The sequence below is a fragment of the Pan paniscus genome, chromosome 12 (genome assembly GCF_029289425.2).
Source record: "Pan paniscus chromosome 12, NHGRI_mPanPan1-v2.0_pri, whole genome shotgun sequence".
NCBI classification, from domain to species: domain Eukaryota; kingdom Metazoa; phylum Chordata; class Mammalia; order Primates; family Hominidae; genus Pan; species Pan paniscus.
Window position 1 is genome coordinate 57,377,688 of NC_073261.2, and position 25,313 is coordinate 57,403,000.

The window sequence follows — 25,313 nt, forward strand, 5'->3', positions numbered from 1 at the left end:
ACTCAGCCTTTATACATACTGCATCTGCTTGGGATACTCATTGTCCGCAGTGGCAAGCAACTCTTCATTCAAGACTCAGGTCAGTGGACGCAGTGGTTCACGCCTGTAATCCCAGCACTTTGGGAGGCCAAGGCAGGTGGATCGCCTGAGGTCAGGAGTTCGAGACCAGCCTGGCTAACATGGCGAAACCCCGTCTCTACTAAAAATACAAAAATTAGCCGGGCATGGTGGCACATGCCTGTAATCCCAGCTACTCAGGAGGCTGAGGCAGGACAATCACTTGAACCCGGGAGGCTGAGGTTGCAGTGAGCTGAGATTGCACCATTGCACTCCAGCCTAGGCAACAAGAGGGAAACTCCATCTCAAAAAACAAAAAAACAAGCAAACTCAGGTTGGTCTCTCCATGTTGCTTTTAACCAACACAGACAGGATCACTACCTTATGCATAAGGCCCTGCCTTATGCTCTCAGGGCCACCGTGTCCACCTCTCTATCAGCATCCCCTGATACTGGGTGGCAATCGGTCTTAAAGAAATTTCCCTCCCGAGCATTACCTGTTTTTTGAATGAAAGAAAGAAGAGCATGAAGAGGAAAAGCCTCCATTGCTCATGGAAGCTTCCTGATCTTTTGCCAACTGAACCTCAACTATTCTGCCTTGGCTTGGATAAACAGCCTGGGTTTGGGACTCAGATGGCTCTCGCCAATTCCCGTGACTTATGTGAAGTAAGAAGCCTTCCCAGATGGGCCACTGATTCTAGGGCATAGCTGCTTGGTGACTGGGCCCACATGATCATCAGTAGATCTCTGAACTGAATGGCATCTGGAGTCTCCCACGAGCTCACCAGAACTGCATATCCTAGCCCTGGGCTTAAAGCTTTAGAAATCTTCTTTCATAAAGACCTGGCCATCCCCCTGGACAGGGTTCACTTGTATACTTCAGGTCACATAGACTGGTCCAGGGTGCCATCCTCCAGCCATAGGGTGGATGCTCTGGCCCTGGGGGTCCTGGGTGGTGATCTGGCAGAGATGGCCCAATGCTGTCCAGGTGCTTCAGAAGATATTCCACATGACTGCCTATAAGCCATTGCCAATCCAGAATTCTACAACCCTTTTCCACTAGAATCAAGAGATTTCCTTAAAGACTGGCCATTAGTGGCCACTTCTGAAATGCAATGCTGTGTTTTGGTCCATACAACCAGAAAAATTAATCTTTGAAATTCTGGTTACTGAGGGGGTAGGGTGAGATATCTAATGATTAGGGAGGAATCTCCAAACCTCCTTTATCCCATGTCCAATTTCCTCATCGGTAGAGAATTTCTGCCGGGAGGAATTTATACTGGGAAGATGGTTAATGGGTACAAAAAAAAATTAGAAAGAATGAATAAGACCTAGTATTTGATAGCACAAGAGGGTGGCTATAGTCAATAATAATAAAAATTTAATTGTACATTTAAGTGTAACTTAAAAAGTATAATTGGATTGTTTGTTACACAAAGGATAAATGCTTGAGGGGATGAATACCCAATTTTACATGATGTGCTTATTTCACATTGCATGCCTGTATCAAAACATCTCATGTACCCTGTAAATATATACATCCACTATGTACCCATAGAAATAAAAGAATAAAATCAGGAAATTATACTAGGAGGAGAAACAATGTGTTGGTGAAATAGGAACTCGAATTAGAATTGGGAAACTATTATTGACTCCCTGTTTAAGGAGCAAGAGTTTGAAGTAAATCCTTTTTGTGTTAATATTTCCTCATTCTCAAGGAGTGGCCCTATTTCACAGCCACAAATTAATTTGCATTCCTTTACTTATTGAAAAGTGTCACCCAATGATAATTCATACTTCCAACTTTCTTAAAACATGTCATTTTCACTATACTTCTATCTGACTGATGTAAAGTTTATACCGTTTTGATGTTCACCTGATTTGTTGATGCCAGATATAGGGAAAGATCCAAAATATATCCTTGGGTGTTGACAAAAGTCTACATCCATCAAAACTCTTGCTAATGGGCAAGAGCTGAATTTTCTGAAGAAGAAAATAAAATGAGAGCTTTAAGACAAAACTGGAGGCAAAAAGGCAATGACAGGCTTGCTCCTCTGCTAACAGCTGCCCTGTCGCTGCTGGGGTTTGTCACTTCATGTATGTAAGTGATCATTCTTTACACAATTATTTAAGCCTTAACCAAAATATACACCCTTTGAGCCATGCTGGAGATGTACATAGCCTGCCTCCTCAATCATCAAAGGTAAAACCACAAACTTCTAAGATTCTAGGAACCAAACTGGGTTTGTCTTCTCTGGGTTACCCTGGGATTCCAAGGGGCCTCAGCTACTAAAGGAAAAAGAGAGTAAAGGGTTATCTCGATCTGCACCTTGGACTCCTTCTACTCTTTATTTCTGAAACTTCTTAACCCACACATGCAGGCATTGTCCTAGCGCAAGATCAAACCACCTCTTGGAGAAACAAAGAGCCCTATGTCCGCTGCTTATGGTTTCAGCATGGCAGCAGACTTGTTGGGGGTACTGCTTATACTTCTTTAACCCAAAGCCCCAGTGGCAGGAGGCTTACCTGTCTGATGCCACAGTCCTCTCCCCTGCCTCACCACCACCCACCAATCCCAGCTGACTTCCTATCCATGACCACTGGGACCTCAACCAGACCCCCACCCCGCCCCCCGCTGCCTTCTTCCATAGGGATGAATTTGCTGGGTCTATGACTAAGTTTAGACTTTCTGTTGAAACACGTATGTCTCACCTGCACTTGGCCTTGTAACTGATCTTCTGGTGTGGAAACTGCCCTAGTAGCTATTGCCAGAATAACTGACTCAGGGTAGTTCAGACCCTGGGCTTCCTCTCAATCCTGAAGACCTAAGTGGACTCCTGGTCACAACCAGGTAGGTGTTGGCTGGGGGAAATGGCAGAAAGTGGATCCAATTCCAGTTTCTTTCCACCCTACAATGTATAGAATATGCCATTAATCATGTCAGTCTCTTTATAAGTCAATGACCTTAAACTCTGGCTATGGAGTCCTGATACCATCTTCAGATAGTATGGCCCATCCAGTCATTATCACCAAAGCTGCAGTTGGAAATTAAAACCTTCTAAGCCCAAATATAAATAGTACTAGAAAGTGTTTCATTGGACTCTGTTGTAGATTTTTTTTCCAGAACTGCCTTTAACACGTAACTGCTGGGCAAGCTGTAGTCACAGAGAGTTGCAGTGCCACGTTCTAGAAATCAGTGGATGTAAAAGGTCCCTAATTTCAACTCCATTAAATCCTAACTCAAATGCAGTTCTAGCCCCTGAAGGCTATTATAGGTCAACTTGGTCTCAGGATGGCACAGAGGGTCCAGACCTCTTCTTGGGATTTTGTGCCTGTGTTTCACTGCACAAATCTCAGCAGAATTTGGAATTCAAGTAGCCTCCCAGGAATTCTGCTTGAAGACAGTCTTACAGAGTTCTGTGCTTGAAGATTCTTTCAATACTCTTGGGTATTGGGTACTCAAAACCAGAGTCAATGCCCTCCCACACTATCATCTGACTTGGCCTTGGAGAAGGACTCACTAGACCATGGGGAGGGAAAGCCACCAGTCTTCACTACTAGACCCAGAAGGTTGTTGCTGAAAGCAGTTCCAGAGTGTCTTTCTTATTTTTGTTTTTCTATGCTCTCTCTCGTGTTTGGAACATGATAAGAAGTCAAGAAATTTTTGTGACGTTGCACTCACTGTGTGTTCCCAGTGCAGGATTCTGCATGGAACCTGACACTGCCCTCTGATTATCGTTTAATTACTTCCAAGGGTCTAATATGCAAAGAGTAGAAGCAAAATAAGAACTCCGAATCTCATTCTGACTTGTTTTCTGAAGTGCATTCTTTTCTGTTTATGTGAGTTTCCAAACCTCCCTGTGGTTAAGCTCCTTAGAAAACACAGGCTCTTTCCATTAGCCACACATACAACCAGAGTCAGAAAGAATCAAGTTGGCCAAATTGAATTTAAATTATCCTCCCTTCTTTTGCACACAGATTAGAATAGAATAAAAGGGAAAAAGAAAGTTTGCAGTTGGAACCATCACCAAGGAGTCTTTTAATCCTGGAAGAGCAGAGCAGCTCTAAGGATGGAAATTATAAAACTGCCAATTTCTACTTGTCCTTAGCCCCACCCAGTTGAAGTCACTGATGTCCTCAGCAACCCACTTGGGTCCCAATCCTGGAAGGATACAGACATGTTCAGCAGCTTCAGGCGCATGTAAGTGGGACTCACACTTGGTTCTGCTGTCAAAGACCCTGCATTCATTTGCTGTTGTGCTCCCTCCCCAGCTGCTTCCAAGGAAAAGAGTGCCCTTTAGAAGACAAGTCAGAATGAGATTTGGAGTTCTTATTTTGCTTCTACTCTTTGCATATTAGACCCTTGGAAGTAACTGAACAATAATCTGAGGGCAATGCCTTCTCTGCTTCCTCCTAGCCTTGCCCTGTCCTCTGACTGCCTGGAGTCTTAAACCTGGCCCAGGCCTTCAGGCTTTGTCCTCCTAGTACTGTTTCAAGTCACAGCCATGCCTCCCTCTTGCTCAAAAAGCTTGACCTTGACTTTTGCCTCCACTCCAACTTCTTTAGACACCAATACAGACCCAAACCTAGTCACTGAGCACTGTACTTTGAGTTGGGGCCACCCGCCCTGCTCCTGTCTGTGTCACTGAGACCCCAGGACAGGGTGCCCAGCCCCACTCGACTGACTTGTGATGAAATATCCTGTTAGTATATCTAACTGATGCCTATGGAAACAATGATTTTTAAGCTGCAGAATGGAATTTATTAGTGATTTGGGAAAGCAATGTCATGGGACATTGCTAACATTAAAAAAATAGAATAGAATAGAAATACCAGAATATACTGCATACAGTAACAAAAAGAATGTTATGTGTTAACTTTTGTTCAATTACACATAAGTATTGTATATGTACTGTGTCAAGATATAAAATGTATTTTTCTTGTGGATCATGATCAAAAAGGTATTACAGCAAAATATGCACTCCTTTCAACTCCACTCTGCCTTTTTCGACAGGCACATGTGCACACACACACACACACACAACACATGTACACCAGGAGAAACCTAAAAACATTTTCTGATATCAACTATTGGTACTTTTGGTGCAGATTCAACACAAAAGCACTGTTGTTAAGAATACAGACAATGGGTTAGTAACCCAAAAGGTATTTCCCATAATTGAAATGCACAGCTGCGGCTCCGTTTCTCACACTCGCCAGATTCACAGAGATGAAGCCACAGTAGCCACTTTGCATCCCCCAGAAAGATCAAAGGGGGATGGGTCAACATCGTAGGGTGAGAGTGGCTGTGGATGATGTCACTTAGGAGGAAGTGACTCAGAATGAGGGCACCAAGGGAGAGGGTTTACAAATATTGTATCACAAAAGCAGCAGGTCCATTGTTGGAAATTTTGGGGGGGTGGGTAGAGAGGAGGGAAAGACAAACAAAAGGAAGAAAATAAAAATCACCCATCATCCCACAGCTCAGATAGAACCACTGCCTTCACTGCAATGATTTTACTTTCAGACTTTTTCCCAAGCATCTTCACTTTGTGTATTTACAGGTTATGGTCTCTGCTTTTTTCACTTAATGTCATTATGGTTATGAACAAATTTTTATTTCATTCACTAATCCTTCCCAACATCACTTGTAACATCTCCATTTTCTCCACTTTATAACTTGTATAATTATAACTTTATAATAGCTATAATTCCTTTTTGTACATTGAGTTGCTTCTACTTTTTCACTATTATAAAAGAATTCTGATGAATATTTTTTAACAATATCTTTACATACATAATGGGGGTAATATTTTGAACTTTGTACTGTGCTTTTCTCTTTAGCAACTGCACAGAAAGTGACCCTGGTCAGTCGGAGACATCCATCTGGCAGGAGCCACCCTGGAGCAGTGGGGGATTCTGTTTTTCCAGCAGTGATGCAGAAAAGGGGAAAAAGTTAACATTTTAAATTCAAAATATGATTTTTGCAGCAAGACAACTGGTTTGGAAGCAAGACTTTGTCAAAGAGAGATTTTCTAAATTCCTTTAGCAGTTAAAGAACAAAACTTGGAGGATTAAGATCACAATATAAGGAGGACATAATTTCCTTTTGTGTCATTTGGTGAAGAAATCCATGCCTTAGGGTAGGCAGTACAGCAGAGGGACAGAAAGCCCTTTGCTATCTGAGGATTATGAAAAGAAAAGAGAGAGGGAGGGACAGATGCTAAGAATGAGGGGTTCATGTTTGGCTCTCTAGGAGCCAATTACCCTATAGACTGTACCCACATCAACGTAATTAGACTGTGCAGTGAGGGTGGGCAGAGGAAGGACAAACTGATTTCACTATTGTTTTAATTTGGATGTATTTAACTATAAGCCATAATTTTTTCACATTTATGGTTCATTTTTCTTTGTATCAATTAAGATAAGCTACATAATTTGCAGAACCTAGGGTAAAATGAAAATGCAGTGTCTCTTGTTCAAAACTTAACAAAATTCAAGATGGCAAGATGGCCCTTAAACCAAGGGCCAGGCCCTTTGAAATGAGAGGCCCTGGGTGACTGACTGCACAGGTCCCATGCCCATGAAGCTGACCCTGGTCTCAATATTTTTGGCCCATTTTATATTCGGTTGCAAATATTTTCTTAGTCCAGGGGTGGGCAAGCTTTTTCTGTGAAGGGCCAGACAGTAAATATTTCAGGTTCTGGGGGCCATGTGGTCTCCATGGCAACTACTCAACTCTGCTTTTTGTAGCACAAAAGCAGCTATTGATAGTACATGAACAAAATGAATGTGGCCGTACTACAATAAAATTTTATTTACAAAAACAGGCTGCAGGCCATAGTTTGCCAGCTTATGTCCCAGACAATCACTTTCTTTCAGACTTGTTTTTTTCTAAATTTCTGTATTCACTGTCATGTCTTTCTCATGACAAGATAATATACAAATCTGTATTTTTTTTCCTGATAGCTGAAGTTTTGGTGTACTTTGCTATTCATTTCCTGTTATTTATTGCCGATAATGCAGACTGGAAAAATTGTGCCTTGGGAGATATATGGAGGCATTCTTTGTGACCTAATAAATATTTCATGGGCATTTGAAAGGAAAGTTTATTCTCTGTAGGGTATAGGGTTCAAAATATATTTTGAATATATCCTTGAATGCTTAAGTATTCAGAGATGTCTTTCAGATTCTGCTGAGATACAGTTTTTATCTTCAGCAGTCAAAAAAATTGGAGTTATCTTACACATTTCTCAAATATTGAAGCCCTGTTGCATTCCTAGGATAAATTTTACTTGGTCTTAGGATATTATTCCTTTACTATACTGTTAGTTTTTTAACAGTATGTATTTAATTTAAAATTTAAAGTTTTTATTCAGAAGTTGGTGGGAAGTTTTGTGTATGAAGGTATTATCTTTGGTAGATATGGTTATTAGATATATGCTAGCTTCATAAAGTGAATTGAGAAACTATTTTTTCCTGCTGTCTGTATGCGTTTAACACTAGTACTGAAATTTTCTGTTCCTTGAAGATGTGACAGAACTTTCCATGAAACCAACTGGTCCAGAATCGAAGGACTCCTTCACAGAGACAAATCCATCTCCTTCAAATACCCAGATTCTATTGGTGAGGGAAAGGCAACATTTGAAAGACTGAGCATTTTACCTAAAGGGATTTTAAAAAATCACCACAATGGACTATTATCACAACTTGGATTCAAAATTTATGGATTTCCCTCCCTCTTGCTACCCAGAAGGTGGACTTGGAAGAAAAGAGGAGTTTGGGAGCTAAGAATAAACCGCATCTTCTTGCATATGTAAATGTAATATGAGTGATTTTTGCTACCTCGCATAAAAATTTTACATTTTTCATTTTCTCTATTGACAATCCATTCTTTCAGTTTTATATTTTGCTACAAAGTCTCACTGATGGCCTTATTATTGACTTCTTAACTTTTCTAGAGCCATTCCTTCTGTTTCTTTTATGCCATGTCTTTTTCTTATATATTTTTTCATATATATTTTCCATTCCGATGTCAATATTTTTAGGTAATTTTTTCAGTAAGTAATACAATTTTAAAATGTGTATCATTTTAAAGCCTGACTAAGGAATTTTAAAATCACATTTCACTCAAAACCTTATAATTATTGAGCTTTTTTGGAACATTTAATGTGTAGAGTAAAAAAACTAACGCCAGTCTGAATCTCACTTTCCTTTTTGTTGAGCCTATTTTTTTTTCTTTGTTGGAAGAATGTAGACTTTTCTATTCTTATATTTTAAGAAATTATCGAAGATTGTACAAGTTGTAGACCATTTAAAAAAACTAATTAGGCTGAGTATTTTACCTAAATCTTCCAAATCTAAAGACTCCAATCTTTCTGCAGCTCAGGAAAATTATCTTCCTTTATTATTATTTTTTATTGTATCTCTTATAAGTGTTCTCTGTCCCCAGAATTGTTATTGTGTATATATCTATATCTATATATATCTAATATATATGTATATTAGATATTAGATATCCTGGATCTAGTCTTTGACCTACTTTTCTCTTTACTCATTATTTTATTTTATTTGAGACAGGGTCTTGCTCTGTTGCCCTGGCCGAAGTGTAGTGGTGTGAACTTGGCTCACTGCAATCTCTGCCTCCTGGGTTCAAGCAATTCTCGTGCCTCGGCCTCCTGAGTAGCTGGGACAGCAGGCACGCGCCACCATGCCTGGCTAATTATTTTTGTATTTTTAGTAGAGATGGAGGGGGGGGGGGTCTCAACATGTTGCCCAGGCTGGTCTCGAACTCCTGACCTGAAGTAATCTGCCCATCTTGGCCTTCCAAAGTGCTGGGATTACAGGTGAGAGCCATCGCACCTGGCCTCTTTTCTCATAATTTTAATCTCTGCATCCTTTCAGCTTAAGTTCTGAGGAATTTTCTCAAAACTGTCCTCTGATGAACTGAATCTACTTTTTTGTAATATTCAATGAGGTGGTCATTATTTCTAATGGATTTGAATATTCAGAAACAGTGTATTTTTTCCCCCAAAGCTTCTTATTTTCAGCTTGTTCCTTTCTCATGACAGACTGGTTTTGTCTGTTGATGCAATATTATGTCAAAATTTATTGAAAATACTATTTAGACATATATTTGCTAAAATTGATTCAATGGTCATTTCCACTTCTTTTGTGTAATAACTATTGTATTTTATATGTTTAAACTTTGATTCACATTTCAGATAATTTCCTGAAGAAAATTATCCCATTCCCCTTTCAGAAAGAATCCATATGTATCTGAAAATGCTTTTTTATTTTTTTTCATGTGTAAGTGATATCTTGGCTAGGTATAACATTTTAGTTCATAAATCCATCAGAATTTCTTCATCAAAAATTTTATCCATCATAAAAGATTAATTGTGTCAATCAAAATTCACCGTTTAATGTTCAGAGCCTTCGCAGGTACCATGTGTTTTCTTCCCACTTATAAAGTTCTTCTTTTGTCTTTTAAAGATTGTCACCAGGAAATGTTTAAGTATTAGTGTTTTTTAATGAATAATTGAGATTATCACTTGGTGAGCCTACTTAATCTGCATTTTCAAATTTTTCTTAAGTCAGAAGAGTTTTCTTCTATTAAAGCATTGAAAGTTTCTTCTAGACTATACTTTAGCAATGCAAAGTTATTTGGTCCTTTGAATAGCTATTTTTTTCATTCATTATTTATCATTTTATCATTCATCACTTTCCTCTAGCTGTGTTTTCCTCCTCAAATTATGAGAATTCCTTAAACATGCCTGCAACATTTATTTCATTTTCTGCATTGTCTGTTCTGCTCTCTACTGCTTCTTTGGTGACTTTAAATTTTTCCATATTATTTTATATTTCCTTAACTGTTCTAAGTCCCTTATCTTCTCACTTCATATTTTTTCTCCTGTTTCACAAATTTACTGTTTTATTTAACTTAATTGAAGTCATATGGTGCCACAATTGACCTTTTTTTTTTTTTTTTTTTTTTGCTACTGAAAATGCTTTCCATAAATATATTATTCTTCCACCTCAGGAATTTTGTTTAATCACTTATCTTAAGGTGCTAAACTTTTGTAGGCCCTATTTTCATCCTTGAATGTGGAAAGGTATAACTTGGCTTGGCATTTGCTTCCAAAATAGCTTACACACACACACACACACACATACACACACACACACACACACACACACACTTGCATCATCTCACACTTATAAACTTCTCTAAGGAATTAATCTGGTGAAAAGGAGTTAGTCTTGATGGCTAAAGTAAGATCATGTTGTTGTTCCATCAGTTAGGGGAGAGTGGGGAATGGAATCAACCCCAGTCATTTCCACAAAGGAACTTCACCTTTGCAAGGTTTGTTTGCTTGTTTTGGACACAGTTACATCATTCCAGCTTGCCATATGTAGGGGATGCTTTGGCCTGGCCTCTACTTCAGGTTCACATTGTGCTATACCTGGCCTCATCTTGATCCCCAGTACATCCACATAATTAAACACAAAACTCTGCCGTTTCCCTGGAGGCGCGCGATCTAGCGGGAGGACTCAGCAGCGCTGGACAGGATCACAGTCATGGAGGTGCCTGGTTTTCATAGGCATCTCTTGTGGCTTGGTTTCCCCTTTGACCCCCACAGAGCAGCTGCCACTGCATGATGCTGATGCCCAACAGCAACAGGGCTCCAAGGGGATGGTTCTCATCTCTCTCAGGTCCCCACTCGACTGCAAACTCACTTCCAGATCTGGGATTATTCTAGGGGCTCCTCACTGATCTTTCTCTCCATATTTTTTTACAATTTGGCAACAGAGTTGAAAGTAGACCCTGGCTTGACCTCTTTCATACTCAGTCCGTCTGCTTTATTTCTAGTGAATTTCTAACGCATGTGTTGCATGTCAGTGTCAACGCCCTTAGTCTCTGGACCTGATGCAGCGTCTCCTAGACACTTTCTTCAGGCTTTTTCTTTTGGGAGATGGGACAGTTTTAGATGATAGAGGGGAAAGGAATGAGGGAGAAGCTAACTGTTTATGCTCCAGATGCTCCAGATCTTTTTCTGAAGTCATAAACTTGCTTTCTCATCTCCCATTAAGCCCCTCAGCTCATTAATTTTTAGTTTCTGCTCTTATGATGCCCCAAAACAGCACTTCCAAAAGTCACCAATGCCCTTATTTCTGCTAAAGTATATGGCTTGTTTTCAGTTCTCATCTTGCTGGACCTACTTATAGTATGCCACATATTGATCAGCAAACTGATATTTGAGTGCCTGGTTGGTCCTTTGTAGTCTATATAAAGATGAATAATTATGACACTTGACATTTACTGAGTACTGACTAAGCAGCAGGCATTGTGCTGGGCACTTTACATTCATTGCCACTTAATAATAACAGCTAGCATTTCCAGTGTGGCCAACGCTGTTCTGAGCACAACCTTATGTGACACATACTATTATTATCTCCCTTTTTCCAGATGAGGAGACTGAATTCATAGAGAGGTTAAGTAGCTTACTCAAGGACATACAGCTAGTATGTGGTAGGGCTGAGATTTGAACCCAAGTGGTCTAGACTTAGAGTCCATGTTGAAGTCCATGCTTGTCCAAACGCTATGCTCATAAAGTCTTTCTGGGTTTAACCCTGTGCTCTTAACCATTAGGCAACACTGCCTCCCCATGGAAGGGTCAGGAAATGTACAATTACAGTTCAGAGTGTTAGGTGCTAAGATAGTGAGAGGTATTAAAGAACTTCCGCGAATTGTTACGGGAATTTGGGAGTGAGGATTCCAGAAAAGACTTAAAATTAGAGCACTTAAATGGAAGCAGGAGTGCTGAAATGGCTGCCCATTTTAATGGAACAAAGTGTGCAAGTTGCTTTACCTGTTTGACCTTCAATCCCCTTTCCTTTTGATATTGCCTTTTACAATAGTTAATAATCAGGATGACCATATAATTTAAAATCCAAACTGAGAAACTTTTGAGAGTAAAAGAAGAAGACATTCATAATTATGCTGGGACAACAAGCATAGACCAGGCCTGTCCTGGGCAAATTAGGATGTTTGGTCACTCTGTTAACAATGAACTTTAACGTTTATTTATGCTTAGTGTTGTCTAATAGCATCTGAAGTTTCATTTTACCTTATATTGTTTATTATTGTGACTGGTCTAAAGTTACAGTTAGGAGTCTTCACTTTTCTCTTATTTGCTATAGAATTCTTATTTGCTATATAATTTCTGCAAACCTGGAATCTGCATTATTTTTAACGTCCAGAGTGATGGTAGGCTGACTATGATTCTGATCATAATCCTTTTGCAATCAAGATGTTGGGAAAGCCATCTTCCAGGAGGTCTCTACAGGTATTTATTAATTAGGGCTGCATATCATTAAGCATCAGGGGAAAAACAGGTCAGGTCACTGGATGAAACCTCATAGGACAAACACTAAGGGTTTCTCCTCTCCATCTCTTGAAAAGGGACCACTCCACTGCTTGTCATGCAATATGAGTTGTTATGGGTTTAGGAGATTCTGAATAAGGAAGGAACTTTGAATGAAGAAATAACATAGAAAAGTGGTTGTTCTTATTATTATTTTTTTTCTTACCACAGGGAGCCCGCAACTAGTAATAGAAGGGGACCATGTACTAGTAATCGTCTCAAAGGATAAATGGACAGGCATCACCTAGGTAAAGATGGGTGTGGTGGTGAAGGGCATTAGAGCCAAAGGCAAGAGAGGGCATGGGTTAGTTTGGGGAACTATGCAGTACAGTTTTTTGAAAATTAAAAAGATGTGGGATATGGTAAGATATGAAGTTTTGGAAATGCATAGTGACCTGAGCAATAAGGGTCTTGCATACTTTGCTGAAGAGTTTACACTTTATCCTGAAAGAGCTTCGGAAATGTCTAAGGGGTAAGAGGTGAGAGGGAAGATAGTAACGACATTAGATTTGTGTTCTAAAAAGATCAATTTTAGAATTGATTGTCAAGAATACAAGGTGGGGAGAGGGGTAAAGAAATGAAGCAAAGAGACCAATAACTGGGTGAAAATGGTGAATGCCTGAGCTAAGACAATGACAAGGTAGAGAACAAGGTCAACCTGGGAGAGATATGGCAGTGGATATCATCAGACTTGAGTGTGAACAAGAGATTACTCTCATATCTCTGGCTTAAGTAGCTGGACTTACAGTGCCACCATTCACCAAGACCATAAATTGAGGAGGAGATGATTTCAGGAGAAAACATCTGAATGATCACCCCTTCCCCCCATTGAAATTCTGTCCCTCCTTGCCTCACTAATACAATTCTTTGCTGGTTCTCTGACTGTTCTGCTTCTTCTCAGCTCTGTTTAGTGTAATTTCTTCTCTTGCCCAGACAATTCCTGTTAGCAATTCCTTTGGGTTGGACTTTGGCCATCTTCCTCTTCAAACTCTACCTCTTCTGGGCATTTAAAAATCCTGATATTATCTTGATATTATTTATTATCCCTACCTGCATTTTCAACTATTACCCTTGGGCTTACAACACTCAAGTTTTTATTTTCAGCTCCAGGGTATCAAGCTAACTGCCTACTCAACATATCCATGCACATGCCCTACATGTTCAGACTCAGCATGTCCACACCAACTTCTCTTTCCTTCTGATGCCTGCTCCTTACTGTTGCAACCCTTTCCTCTCCCATTCACTCTCAGCCAGTGGCTCATCCAATCCTGCTGATCCTTAATACAAAAGAGCCCCCAGTCTCATTTATTATTTTTTTCCTTCATCCTCACTGCAAACATAGATGATAGATATGTATTTCTAAAACACATACATAAGCTTGACACTTTTGTCCTTAGAAACCTTTAATCTCATAACCTATTCCTGATGGAATAAAATCCAAACTCTTTCCAGATTATTTCCCTGTCACACTCATATTACAAAGAGTATGTGTTCGTTTGCTTTCCCAAATGTTGCCTTTTTCTTTACTTTGTCACCTGACAAAATCCTGATCAACTTCCAAGTTCCAGATCCAAAGTCACCTCCTCTATGAAGCCTCCTAAGTCCCTCTCATCTCAACCAAAATTAAATTATTTCACTGTTTCTCCATGTCTTCTACAAAACTATGAGCTCCTTGAGACTTGGCACTTGTTTTAGGCATTTTTTGATTCCAGAACTCTAGCACAGCTTGATAAATATTGAATTGATATATTCCTTATCCTAGCCAGGCAGTACTGCTTGGAATCTATGGAGGTATCTTTTGTTAGAGGACCATATTCTGTTTCTGCACTAACACCACCACCACCATGACCACTGCTATCATCATCATCATCATCATCATCATCATCATCTCCACCTCCACCACCATCACCATATCACCATCACCATCATCACTACCACCACCATCACTATCATCACTACTACCATTATCATCATCACTATCACTATCACCACCACCACCATCACCATTATCCTTATCACCATCATCATCTTCATCACAACTATCAACATTGCCATAATCACCACTATCACTGTCACCATCACCACTACCATCACCATCATCTTTATCATCACGTCCACCTCCACCACCATAACCATCACCATCACCATCTATCGTCTCAGCACTCATGTGCCAAATGGTGAATTAAAGGTTTTAATCTTTACAACACTTTTGTGAGGCAGACATTTTAATGCCTATTTTATTAACAATACTGAAGTTCGGAGAGGCTAAATAATTTGCCCAAGGTCACGATGCTTGCTGAAGCGTTGAGCTGATATTTGAAGCTGCAGATGCCTGATTCCAAAGGTGGCCTTCTTAAGCCCTGTGTTAAGCATTCCCATGAGGCACATTTCATGTAGGGAGACTTATGAGAAAGGAAGCAAAGGAGTGTCCTGGCTAGTAAACATCATGGCTTAAATGTATATGTACACACAGCAGGACCTGGCAACACTGAAGGGCAAAACATGGCCTCTCAGTGACCTTTGCTCTTCTGCCTTCATATGGTGTGTGGTTTCTTCTGCCACCATCTAAAATAAGAGCTCTGCCTGTAGCCCAGCTCCAAGGTGTGTGCTGCCTCAGCTATATCCTCATCATAAGGCCATAAGCATGAGCCATCATTATGGGGCAGCTTTTCTTGTCTTCCTGTTCAGTCTTATGACTCACTGAGGGAGGGACCTGAATCAGAATCACCTGGGAAGCTTTTCCAAAATACACGTCTGCCTCAGGCCTCTGAAGTTGTGATCTGGCCCTTGGTTGAGAACCTCAGTTTAGCATATTCATTCCCAAGGTCTACAATTTCCACTGGAGCTTTTATCATGGAAGCCTCCCAATTTCTTCCTTCAGACAAATGCCCAGATGTGGTTCTTGGATGCTAGGAATCAACATCAATGGCATACCCTGCTCTGCCCTGCCTTCTTTTAGTCAGGAGTTCTCAACCAAGGTGGTACCAACCTTAGAAATAAGTATAGAGGCTGTTACTTATTGGTCATCACAATGACCAGAAAGGCTAATGGTATTTAGAAAGCAAGGATGAGGAATGCTAAAGCATCCCACAGTCCATCACAATGAAACACCGTCCCATCAAAAATGCTAACAGCACCCTCATTGAGAAGCACTAGTAGGAGCCCAGATACTCTTGATTCAAACTCAGAATCAGCCCCTGCAGTGTACAGGCATCCTCTGAGCTCTGCTGCTGCAGTGGTCTGTGTTCCATGGGCTGCTGTCTTTCCCCAGCCTTTCAAATTCCCTCATATTCCATAAACTATGGAAAAAGAGAGTTTTATCTTTCAAATATATTCATGTAATACTTAGGTGGCAGGAGAGCATGTCTAATCTCCATTTCTACTTTCCATTTAATCTAATTTAATCCCCGGCCCACCTCACTGAATATTTCATCTAAAGTATGCAGAGAATGGGGACGGGAGGAAAAGAGAAGGAGCTATCATTGCCTCTTGGGCATATTTGAAACATCACGTCTGACAGTAATTCTAGGTTGATGAATGCTGTATATCCAAGACTTGGCTCAAAACTGACCTTTCTCCAGAAGTCTTATCTCTTTATTCTCTCTCAATGGCTACTTCTTTCTTGCTTATTCAAGCCAAAGCAAGCTATAATTATATGTTTTCAGTAGAAGCTTTTATTGTCCACCCATATCTGGCTTTCCCTTCCATCGAGGCACATGGAGGATTATTCTTCAAGTCTTTTTCCATAAAGTGAGGCTATCTGACCAGTTCTGACCAACAGGCTGTGAGTAGAAGGACGCACGTCACTTCTGGCTGGAGCATTTCATGGCCAGCGAGACATCATCTAGCATTCTCTTCCCTCGCAGCCTTGATGGTGGCAGGAGGTATCAGGAAGGGTCTCCACCAGCCTGGCTCCCAGAACCATCACCATAAGAAGAGCCCCGCTGACTCCTATCAGACATGTAGTATATGCAGAGAATAAAACTTTTGTTGTTTTGTGTAACTGAGATTCGGGGGTTATTTGTTATCACAGCATAACCTGACCTACCTTGATTGATTCAATGTTCTTTTGCATATTTAGATTCTTTTTAACTTTGTGCATAGATTATGAGTCAGAGGGGCTTGGGTTTGAGGCTTAGTTTCACCATTCAGAGTGACCTTGGGTAACCTCTCTAAACCTCGGTCTCCTCATGTGTGAAATGGTAATGATGACTGTACAGACCTTATGGGGGTTGTAAACACTAAACAGGGTCATACAGGCAAAGTGTTTACTATAGTGTCTGGCAGGTAGCAAGGGTTCAGTAAATGTTACTTCTTATTTCTTACTGATCTAAAATTGACTTTACTTGGCCCCTTTCCCAAATCCTCATTGAAGCCTTTTGCTTTGGCTGCCTAGAGTCCTTCTAACACTTTTCTCCATAAAAACCTGACAGCCTGGGACTTCTTCCTGTTTATTTTGCATTCCTTTTACCTCCCATAGTAGGACATTGCTTGCAATAGGCATTGTTTCATCCACGCCTGTATTGGAGTACACACTTGTGATCAAAACTGAGTATGTCATCTATGCCAAATGAATGGAAGAATCTGCTGAGTCATATTGGAGAAATCTAATTACTTTTTCAGTATGAACCTGACGTGTCTGAAAAACATGTCAACAAATGTTCAAATATTCTCTTTGTCTTTTATTGCAGAGTAATCAGTGGGAGAGGCGAGATCCGGTCTCTTGGCCGCATACCAAACATAGACACACATTCTAAATTAGCATAGAGCAAATCCCATTTGCATTTATGTGACAGCCAAGTCTCCCTAATTGATCCCAGAATTTGTTTCTGGACCACTAGGAATCCTTTAGCATTTGGACATAATTACAGGTTATCTTGGGACAGGTGCCTTCCTCCAACACTCCTTGACACTGAGTTTAACCAGGTCTCCACAGCTAAATAAAGTAGAGGTAGTTACTTGGCTGACCCAGACAGAAACACAAAACAAAACAAAACAAAACAGTTTTGCCTTATTTATTTTTATTTTTGACCCATATGCCAAACCATCCAATTTGCAGGCAGTTCTACCAACTCTTGCCTGGCTTCAAAGGGCTTCTCCAAATGTGGAACTTAATTGGAGGAGCATTTAAAACCAAGCATTAAGTCCACCTCAATACAAAAATAATAATAATAAAAGAAATTCCTGGCCCCTGATAACTATTTTTCTGATGCCCTTTAAAATTATTATTGTAAAAGATAGTGTGGCGATTCCTCAAAGACCTAAAGACAGAAATACCATTCGACCCACCAATCCCATTACTGAGAATATACCCAAAGGAATATAAATTGTTCTATTATAAAGACACATGCATGCATATGTTCACTGCAGCACTATTCACAGTAGCAAAGACATGAAATCAACCTAAATGCACATCAATGATAAATTAGACAAAGTAAATGTGGTATATATACATCATGGCATTTTATGTAGCTATAAAAAAGGAGATGATATCCTTTGCAGGAACATGGGTGGAGCTGGAGGCCGTTATCCTTAGAAAACTAACGCACAAACAGAAAACCAAATACCGCATGTTCTCACTTGTAAGTGGGTGCTAAACAATGAGAACACATGGACACATAGAGGGGAACAACAGACACTGGGGCCTGTCGGAGGGTGGAAGGTGACAGGAGGGAGAGGATCAGGAAAAATAACTAATGGGTACTAGGCTTAATACCTCGGTGATGAAATAATCTGTACAACAAAACTCCATGACACATTCTTATGTAATTTCTTTTTTTTTTAACATCTTTTATTTTAAGTTCAGGGGTACATATGCAGGATGTGCAGGTTTGTATGTACCCCTGAACTTAAAAGTTGAAAAAAAGAAATTAGAGTATGAAATGAGAAAAGAGGAGATAAAATTGTTATTTGCAGGTTATATAATTATATATCCAGAAAACCCAAGAGAATCAACTAGGAAATTATTTGAAACAGTAAAATAATTCACAACAAAATCAACACAGATACTTGTACTCTTTATATGTCTAAGAGCAAACAAGTTAAAATGGAAGAAAATTTCCCATTACAATAACCAAAATGATCAAATACTTAGGAATGAAATTAACAGTAAATATACAAGACTTATATGAATTAAAATCCAAAAATATAAAAAATATCTGATTGTAGCACCTTCAAGGTGCCTTCTATTGAACTCTTTGCTTTCCTTATTCAGAGCCAATTTTGCAGACACTAAGCCATCTTCCAATGTATTTCTGAAAATAAGCTACATCTGTGTGTTTTAGCACATTTACAGACTTCAGTTTCCCTTTTCTATCAGATTCAGTCTGAACAAATTACGAATTTATCATAATAAAATGTCCTGAACACACCTTAAAGTCTGACTCATCAATGAACCCCCTAGATCTCTGGAGCATTTCTCTGGGTTGCAGGGGGTTGGAGTTCCTGATACTTTCCATCAACTACAGCTGATTTAACAGCAGAGCAGTAGCTCCTCAATGAAGTAACTTTAATCGCCTTATGCACCATGATTTACTGAAACTCTGATGCGGGGATTTTGAATTCCTGGAATCTACCCAGTTCCTCTAGTTGTATTGCCATGTGCTTCTCATTATGGCCCAACTCTACAGGGAAGATGAGTGGAAAGAGCTGGTCTGGGAGTCAAGGGCAGACACTGTCCTAGCTCTGTCGTGATCTAATCCTAGGTCCTTGGGCAAGTCACTTAACCCAGTGGACTGAACAAAGGTTTTCTTATCTTCAAATTAGGGACAGTCATGCTTCGCCCTACCTACCAAACAAGGTTGTCTTTGGGACCCTTGTGAGAGAGCATGAGTCTGCAAGACTCACACAAGTTCCCAATCCAGTATTTCTTTTGTGAGATAGTAGTTGGGAACTCAGAAGATATTTTCCCAGAAAAAAGCCAGTACTATACCTGATGGTGAAATTTCCAGCCTAATGCTACAAAAATCTGTCTGATGATCCTGTCCCTGGAGTACAACACATAACAGTGGTCCTGCAAATCGGCACCAGCAGGGCATCATCCAGGTGTGGGTGCTGTAGTTGGAACTCTGGGGGAGTGGTAACATGGAATCCCTTTGTACAGTGGAAGAAAAAGAAAATTGGTGCCGAATAGAAGGGAAATGGCAGGGGGAGTCGGAGGTCTTACGGGGAAGGAGCACATGGTGAGCCTGTGGGGGGCCTTTAGACATATAAGGATTTATTAGGTGCAGAAAATGAATGACAGGCTGTGGCTTTGGAAAGTCCTATAAATAAAGCTGCTCAGCATTTACTCCTGCCCTCCAGCCCACCATCTCCACTCCTCCTGCTCTCTTTCCCACATTCTATTTTTGAAGTCTTCAGGGCACACATAACATAGCCAGCCACTTGAGATTCACGACGCAGAATCCACTTTCTCCATTCAAGTGACTAATAGCTCCATGTAAAATAGGCCAATATGTAATACATAAACATATACGTAATAAGAGAGGGTGGGGGGGTGCTGTGAGAGAGGGAAGGTAGTTACGTCTGTGGGTTGGTCAAATGGGTGCATTCATCTTGGAAGATCCCCTGGAAGACTTAAAAGAGGCTAGCTGTTTCTTTGCTTTTTGTTGAACAGAGCCTTCCAAATCTAACTTTTCAAATCCCCGACTGAATTCCCAGCAATCTATTTTTCCTGACTATAACCAGAAAAGCATGTTTAAGTGAACATGAAATTCCATCAGTATAAAGCCTTGTGCAGCCCAGTCCACCAGCCCAGTCGCCAAAGCCACTAATAATGCCCTATTGTGTTACTGTGGTATTTTCTAGGTTATCATTATGAAGTCTTTGCTCCTGGTTGAGAAAATATGACGTTCCATTAAATGTATAATCTGGGTTCCCTCCAGGCCAGAGATGCAGCTTGCTTAAAGCTGAAATGAGCTGAGATTTAATGTCATGGAAAAGAGAACCAGTTGCAGGGGAAAAGGGAGTTGCAGGGATTGGGAGAAGAATGGTGGATTCAGTCCCCTATGATCCCTCGGTTTCAGACTGTAGACAGTGACTTGCCAGCCAAAGGATCTAAGAAGCCCAAGGAAAAAATGAGTCAGCATTTTTTCACTTTCCACTCTGGCTGTGGTTGGGTGCTGGACAGCACTGTGTGAGGAGGTTCTCTCTAGGACAGAAGATCATGTCTTTAGCGACCACCCAGGGGTCTGTTTGCCACCACTGCCTTTTGGCCCATCCCCTAGCTCTGGACTCATCAATCTCATAAATTAGCCTGGATCGAGGTGGTAAGCTGGTGGAGTGTGCACTACCACACCAAGTTCTAGCAAGTTTTTCATTCAGCACAAAAATATCCTTCTCTTCCAGCAACAGAACAGCTAAAGGAAGTCAGAGGCATCCACTTGAATGTCTGTAAAGGTCTCCCCACCATTTCTTTTCCTGGAGCATTTTTGGGTCCCCATTGTGCTTCAGAGAATCCTATGATGCACTCAGACATTTACTCCAGGATTAAATATAAAAGCAGCAGCATCCTTTACAACAGCAAGGGGCTTGGAAGTGAGCACACTGGTTAGAGACCCACTTGACATGATTTTTAAAACAAATTCAAAATAACTTATTTTTGTTGAATATAAAAGTAATGTATGTTCAGTACAGAAAAATTAAGAAAAACATGTAAACAAAATTTAAAATTCTACCTGCTAGAGACAAATAGTAGTACCATATTGGTAAATAGAGACATACACATGTGTGTGTTTAACTTTTTAAACAGGTGGAATCATAACGCAGATGACGTTTGGTAATTGCATTTTCATCTAAAAGTGTATAGTATATTAAGAATTATGTATTTCTCCTAAAATAGCTTACAAGCTTGTATAACATGCAATGCAGGTTCAATACTATGCATATATCATACCTTAGTAAATCCGCTGCTGTTAGACACATGAAATCCTCAGCTTTTTATTATAAACAGCACCTCCATAAACATACATGTAGGTACTTCTTTGTGACTATTTGGATTTTTTTTCTTTAGGACATGAAATTGCTCGATGGAAAGGAACACCCCTCATTTTTTAAAAGCATTTGATACGTGTCGCAAAATTATCTTCTTGTCTGCCCTATCCAGTATGGTAGCCACATGTGGCTATTAAAGTTCAAATTAGTTAAACTTATATAAAATTAAAAATTCACTTCCTCAATCGCACTAACTACATTTCAAGTGCTCGAGTCACATATGGCTAGTAGCTACTGTATTGAACTGCACAGATATAGAACTTTTCTACCGACCTAGAAAGTTCTACTGGACAGCGCAAGTCTAGAAAGACTGCACCAATTTACATTTTCCCTAGTAAGAAATGACAGTGCCTACCTCCCACAAATTGGCCAATACTGAATATTGTAATTTTTTAAAAAGTTTTTGCCAACCTAATAAAAATTACATTGTTTGATTTTTTCATTTCTTTGATTAATAACGACCTTTTTGGTTCATTTATTGACTCATATTTTTTTCTCTTGTGAATTATGCACTTAGGTGATTTCCTATGGGATTTTGCTTTTACTGCTTTTTATATATGAAAATCAATCTTAAGAGAGTGATTTATGTGGCAATAGTTATTGTAACTTCTTATGTTTTTTCATGGCTTATTTTTCATTTATAGAAGTGTAAAATTTTAATATATTCAAATCTCTATTTTCCTTTATGGTTTCTTCCTTGTCATGTTTTAAAAGCTCTAAACCTAAGATTACAGTAATATTCATCTAAATTATCTTCTAGTTCTTTGATCATTTCATTGTAAATATTTAGATTTTCAACCTTTCTGAAATTTATTTATGTGTATGGTTTGTAAAGTATAAATCTAACCTTTTTCATTCTCCATGTTATCAATCACTTGTCCAGGAACCATTTTTTTTTTAAATTAATGAATCATTATATACTGATTGGAAATTCCACTAAGCGTTTACATGTGTTTGGATCTACATGTACTTGTCTTTTTAGATTTTCTACTCTATCCACCTATTCTTTGGCCTTTACCATCCTGTTTTTATTAATTTACATTATAATACATTTTAATATTTGGAGAGAGAATATGGCTTCATTATTCTTTTCCAAAAATGTTTCAGCTCTTTTTACCTGTTTTTTTTTTTTTTGCTAAGATAAGCCTAGAATCATTTTGTTAAATTCTTATCATCAAAACAAACTCTTTCAGAACTTTGACTGAAAAGTCGAATTCAATTTCTAAATTAATTTGGGGAAAACTGGTTATCTCTACAGTATCCATATCTCTATAGTATCTCTACAGTCATCCATTCAGAGACATGGTGATTCTGTCCCCCCCCTTTTTTTTTTTAGATTTTCCTGAATATCATTCTGAATTGGCTTTTTAAAAAAGCACGGAGGAGGAGCACCTCCGACTGTTTTCATGCACTGTCTCTGAGTCTGTGAGCTGATGCTTCCAGCCACTAGAAGTAACAAAAGAAATTCCATTCCTTAGCACTGGAGCATATTTTCAGTATCCACCTTCTCATAAATCTGCAGAAAAGAAATCTCACTTTTCATCCAAAGAATCTGGAGTTCAAAACAGCCTTTACGGAAAAATCAAACTCCAGGGGCAACTGCAAAGCACATTTGGTGTCTAGCTAGCCAGCTTATTTTGCAGGACTCTTTTTCCAACTCCTAAATACTTTCCAGTCTGTGAAATCCTCTCCCCACCACTGTAACAGCAAAGCGCCTCTCCTGGCACTGGAGAGCTCACTCAGTTTTAATGAGCACGGATCTTCTGTGAGGGGCTTTTTATCGTTGAAGCTGGTTTTCAGCAGACAGCATGAAGCTTCCTTGGGTGACTGTGGCTTGGCAAACTTATGCGGATTTGGGAAGTGCTTCATTGGTCAGAATTCAGCTCTCCCTTGAGCAAATCCTAAAGCCTAACCACTTTTTGCAAGGAAACCAGGGCTCCTGCACCTCCCTGGTAGCCCACCAGTCAAATGGCCAAGAGCTTGAATTCACCTACATCTGGGGTACTCAAGTCGAAGGGGAGGGACATTGGGCAATGTCTGGAGGCATTTTTAGTTGTCACCACTAATAAGGAAGGAGTGGGGGGCGGGGGATGTTACTGGCATCCAGTGGGCAGAGGCCAAGGATGCTGCTAAACATCCTACAACGCGCAGGACAGCCCCCACCACAAAGAATTACCAGGTTTCAATCTCAGAAGTGCTAAGGTTAAGAAACCCTGCCTTTCATTCTCACTCAGTGCCCGGTGAGAAGTATGCATTACACGATTAGGAGCAAAGATAACGCCTTCCGTGGGACAGCGTTTCAAAACAAAACAAAAAAACGAAAACAAAAACAAAATGCGACGATTGGCTTTAAAATGCCCAAGCCTCTAACTTTAGGAGTACCTGTGCCTGCAAGTTCTGCCTTTGGTAAGCAAGCCTTTCCCACCACCAACACGGGAGGGAGTCACAGAAACTCAGCAAGACAATAGCATCCTCCAAGCCCCTTGTATGCTCCTGGGACACAGAAAGCAAGACAGAAAAGAAGTCTGTCCCCTTCCGAGCAAGCGGCGTCGCCTCGGCTGCGGGCTCTGGAGCCGAGGCTGGGAGGAGCGCGCCCCAACAAAGGCGCAGCACTCCGCCGCCGCCTGCCGCGCGGTCCCTCTGTGCCCCTGGAGATGCGCTCCTGTCCCCAGGCGACCCTGCCAACGAGCCCGGCCCGGGGCGAAAGCGTTTTCGCCCGCTTAGCCTGGGGTGGGGGGGACAACTCGCGGCACTTACTTGTCCAAAATGAAGTACAGGTCAAATCCGCCGTAGCAGGCTGGACCCCCATCCTCCCTGCGTCCCCCTTGCCCGGCGCAGATGAGCACCAGAGTGGCCAAAGAGAGCCACTGGAAGCCGATGCCGAGGGCTCTCCGCTCCGCCGTGGCCATGGCCCGCAGCCCGGGGAGAGCAGGGTCCGCTCCTTCCCACGCTCCGCGAACTCGCCACGACCCTCAGGGACGCGCCATCCGCGGGCCCCTCCTCGCGGGTCCTTTATTCCCCCTCGCTCCCTCGCAACTCCCCGGAAGCAATTGTCTGGAGGAGTTCAAGGTTTTCCCTCTGGTTTCCGCTCCGATGCTGTTTCTGGGTTTCGGGTTTCAAGGATCCCAATCGTGTCCTCCGCTTCTTTTAAAGGGGAGGGCTCCCTCGGTCCGGGGCCGCCGGGCAGCTCCCGAGGCCGCGCCGAGCTTTTGCAATGGAAGGAGTTCCGTCCCGACGGTTCTTTGTCCCAGATTTTAAATATGATGGGGTGGGTTTTCAAATTGTTCTTGGTGGGGGGAGTGCTTTGCCTTCTCTCCTTCCTCTCTGCCCCCCTTTCGCGTTCTTACGGGGAAGAAAGTTCAAAGGCTGCCACCTTGTGGACAAAGGCGGCGAAAGCACGCATGGGACCCGCGGGAGTGCGTCGGGGGCGGGGGCGCTTCCAGGCTTCGCGTATAAATTTCCTTGTCCTTACCATTCTCATGTGAGCTGTGCGTGTTTTCTTACTCCTTCCTTCTTCCCACGCACTTTCCCTTTCTTTTTCCGTGACCGCCTCTCCATTCTCTGTAGTCCTTCTATCCCTTCTTTTCCTTCCCTATCCTGCATCTTTTGATAAGGTCACTAAACATTGGATGAGAACTTGTTTCCTCCAAGCACGGTGACTCCGGCTCCCCAGGCTAGGACCTTTGCAAACAAGCCATTGTGCAGATGAAGTAGGGGAAAAACGGGACCTTTGTGGTCTGAGTCATCAGAGTGACCTTACATGGTCTTAGTCTGGACCATAAAAGAGACTGTTGGGGTCCGGTCTGAAACCATCACAAACAGCCCCACAGAGTGTGGT

The 25,313-nt window shown here is 41.0% G+C and overlaps 1 protein-coding gene across 7 annotated transcripts in view; it reads right to left on the reverse strand.

The window, feature by feature from the left end:
• The window catches only part of ANTXR1 (ANTXR cell adhesion molecule 1), a 236,575-nt gene extending 211,685 nt beyond the window's left edge, over positions 1-24,890 (reverse strand). For 6 of the 7 annotated variants that reach the window (XM_008956339.6, XM_008956338.5, XM_063594893.1 and 3 more), the window contains exon 1: positions 24,233-24,846. In XM_008956339.6, the coding sequence (XP_008954587.1) occupies positions 24,233-24,384 (152 nt within the window). In that variant the 5' untranslated portion in view covers positions 24,385-24,846. Of the gene's footprint in view, positions 1-24,232 lie in introns of all 7 variants that reach the window. The other variant, XM_003830925.6, reaches the window with a different exon arrangement.
• Between the last annotated feature and the right edge of the window lie 423 nt (positions 24,891-25,313).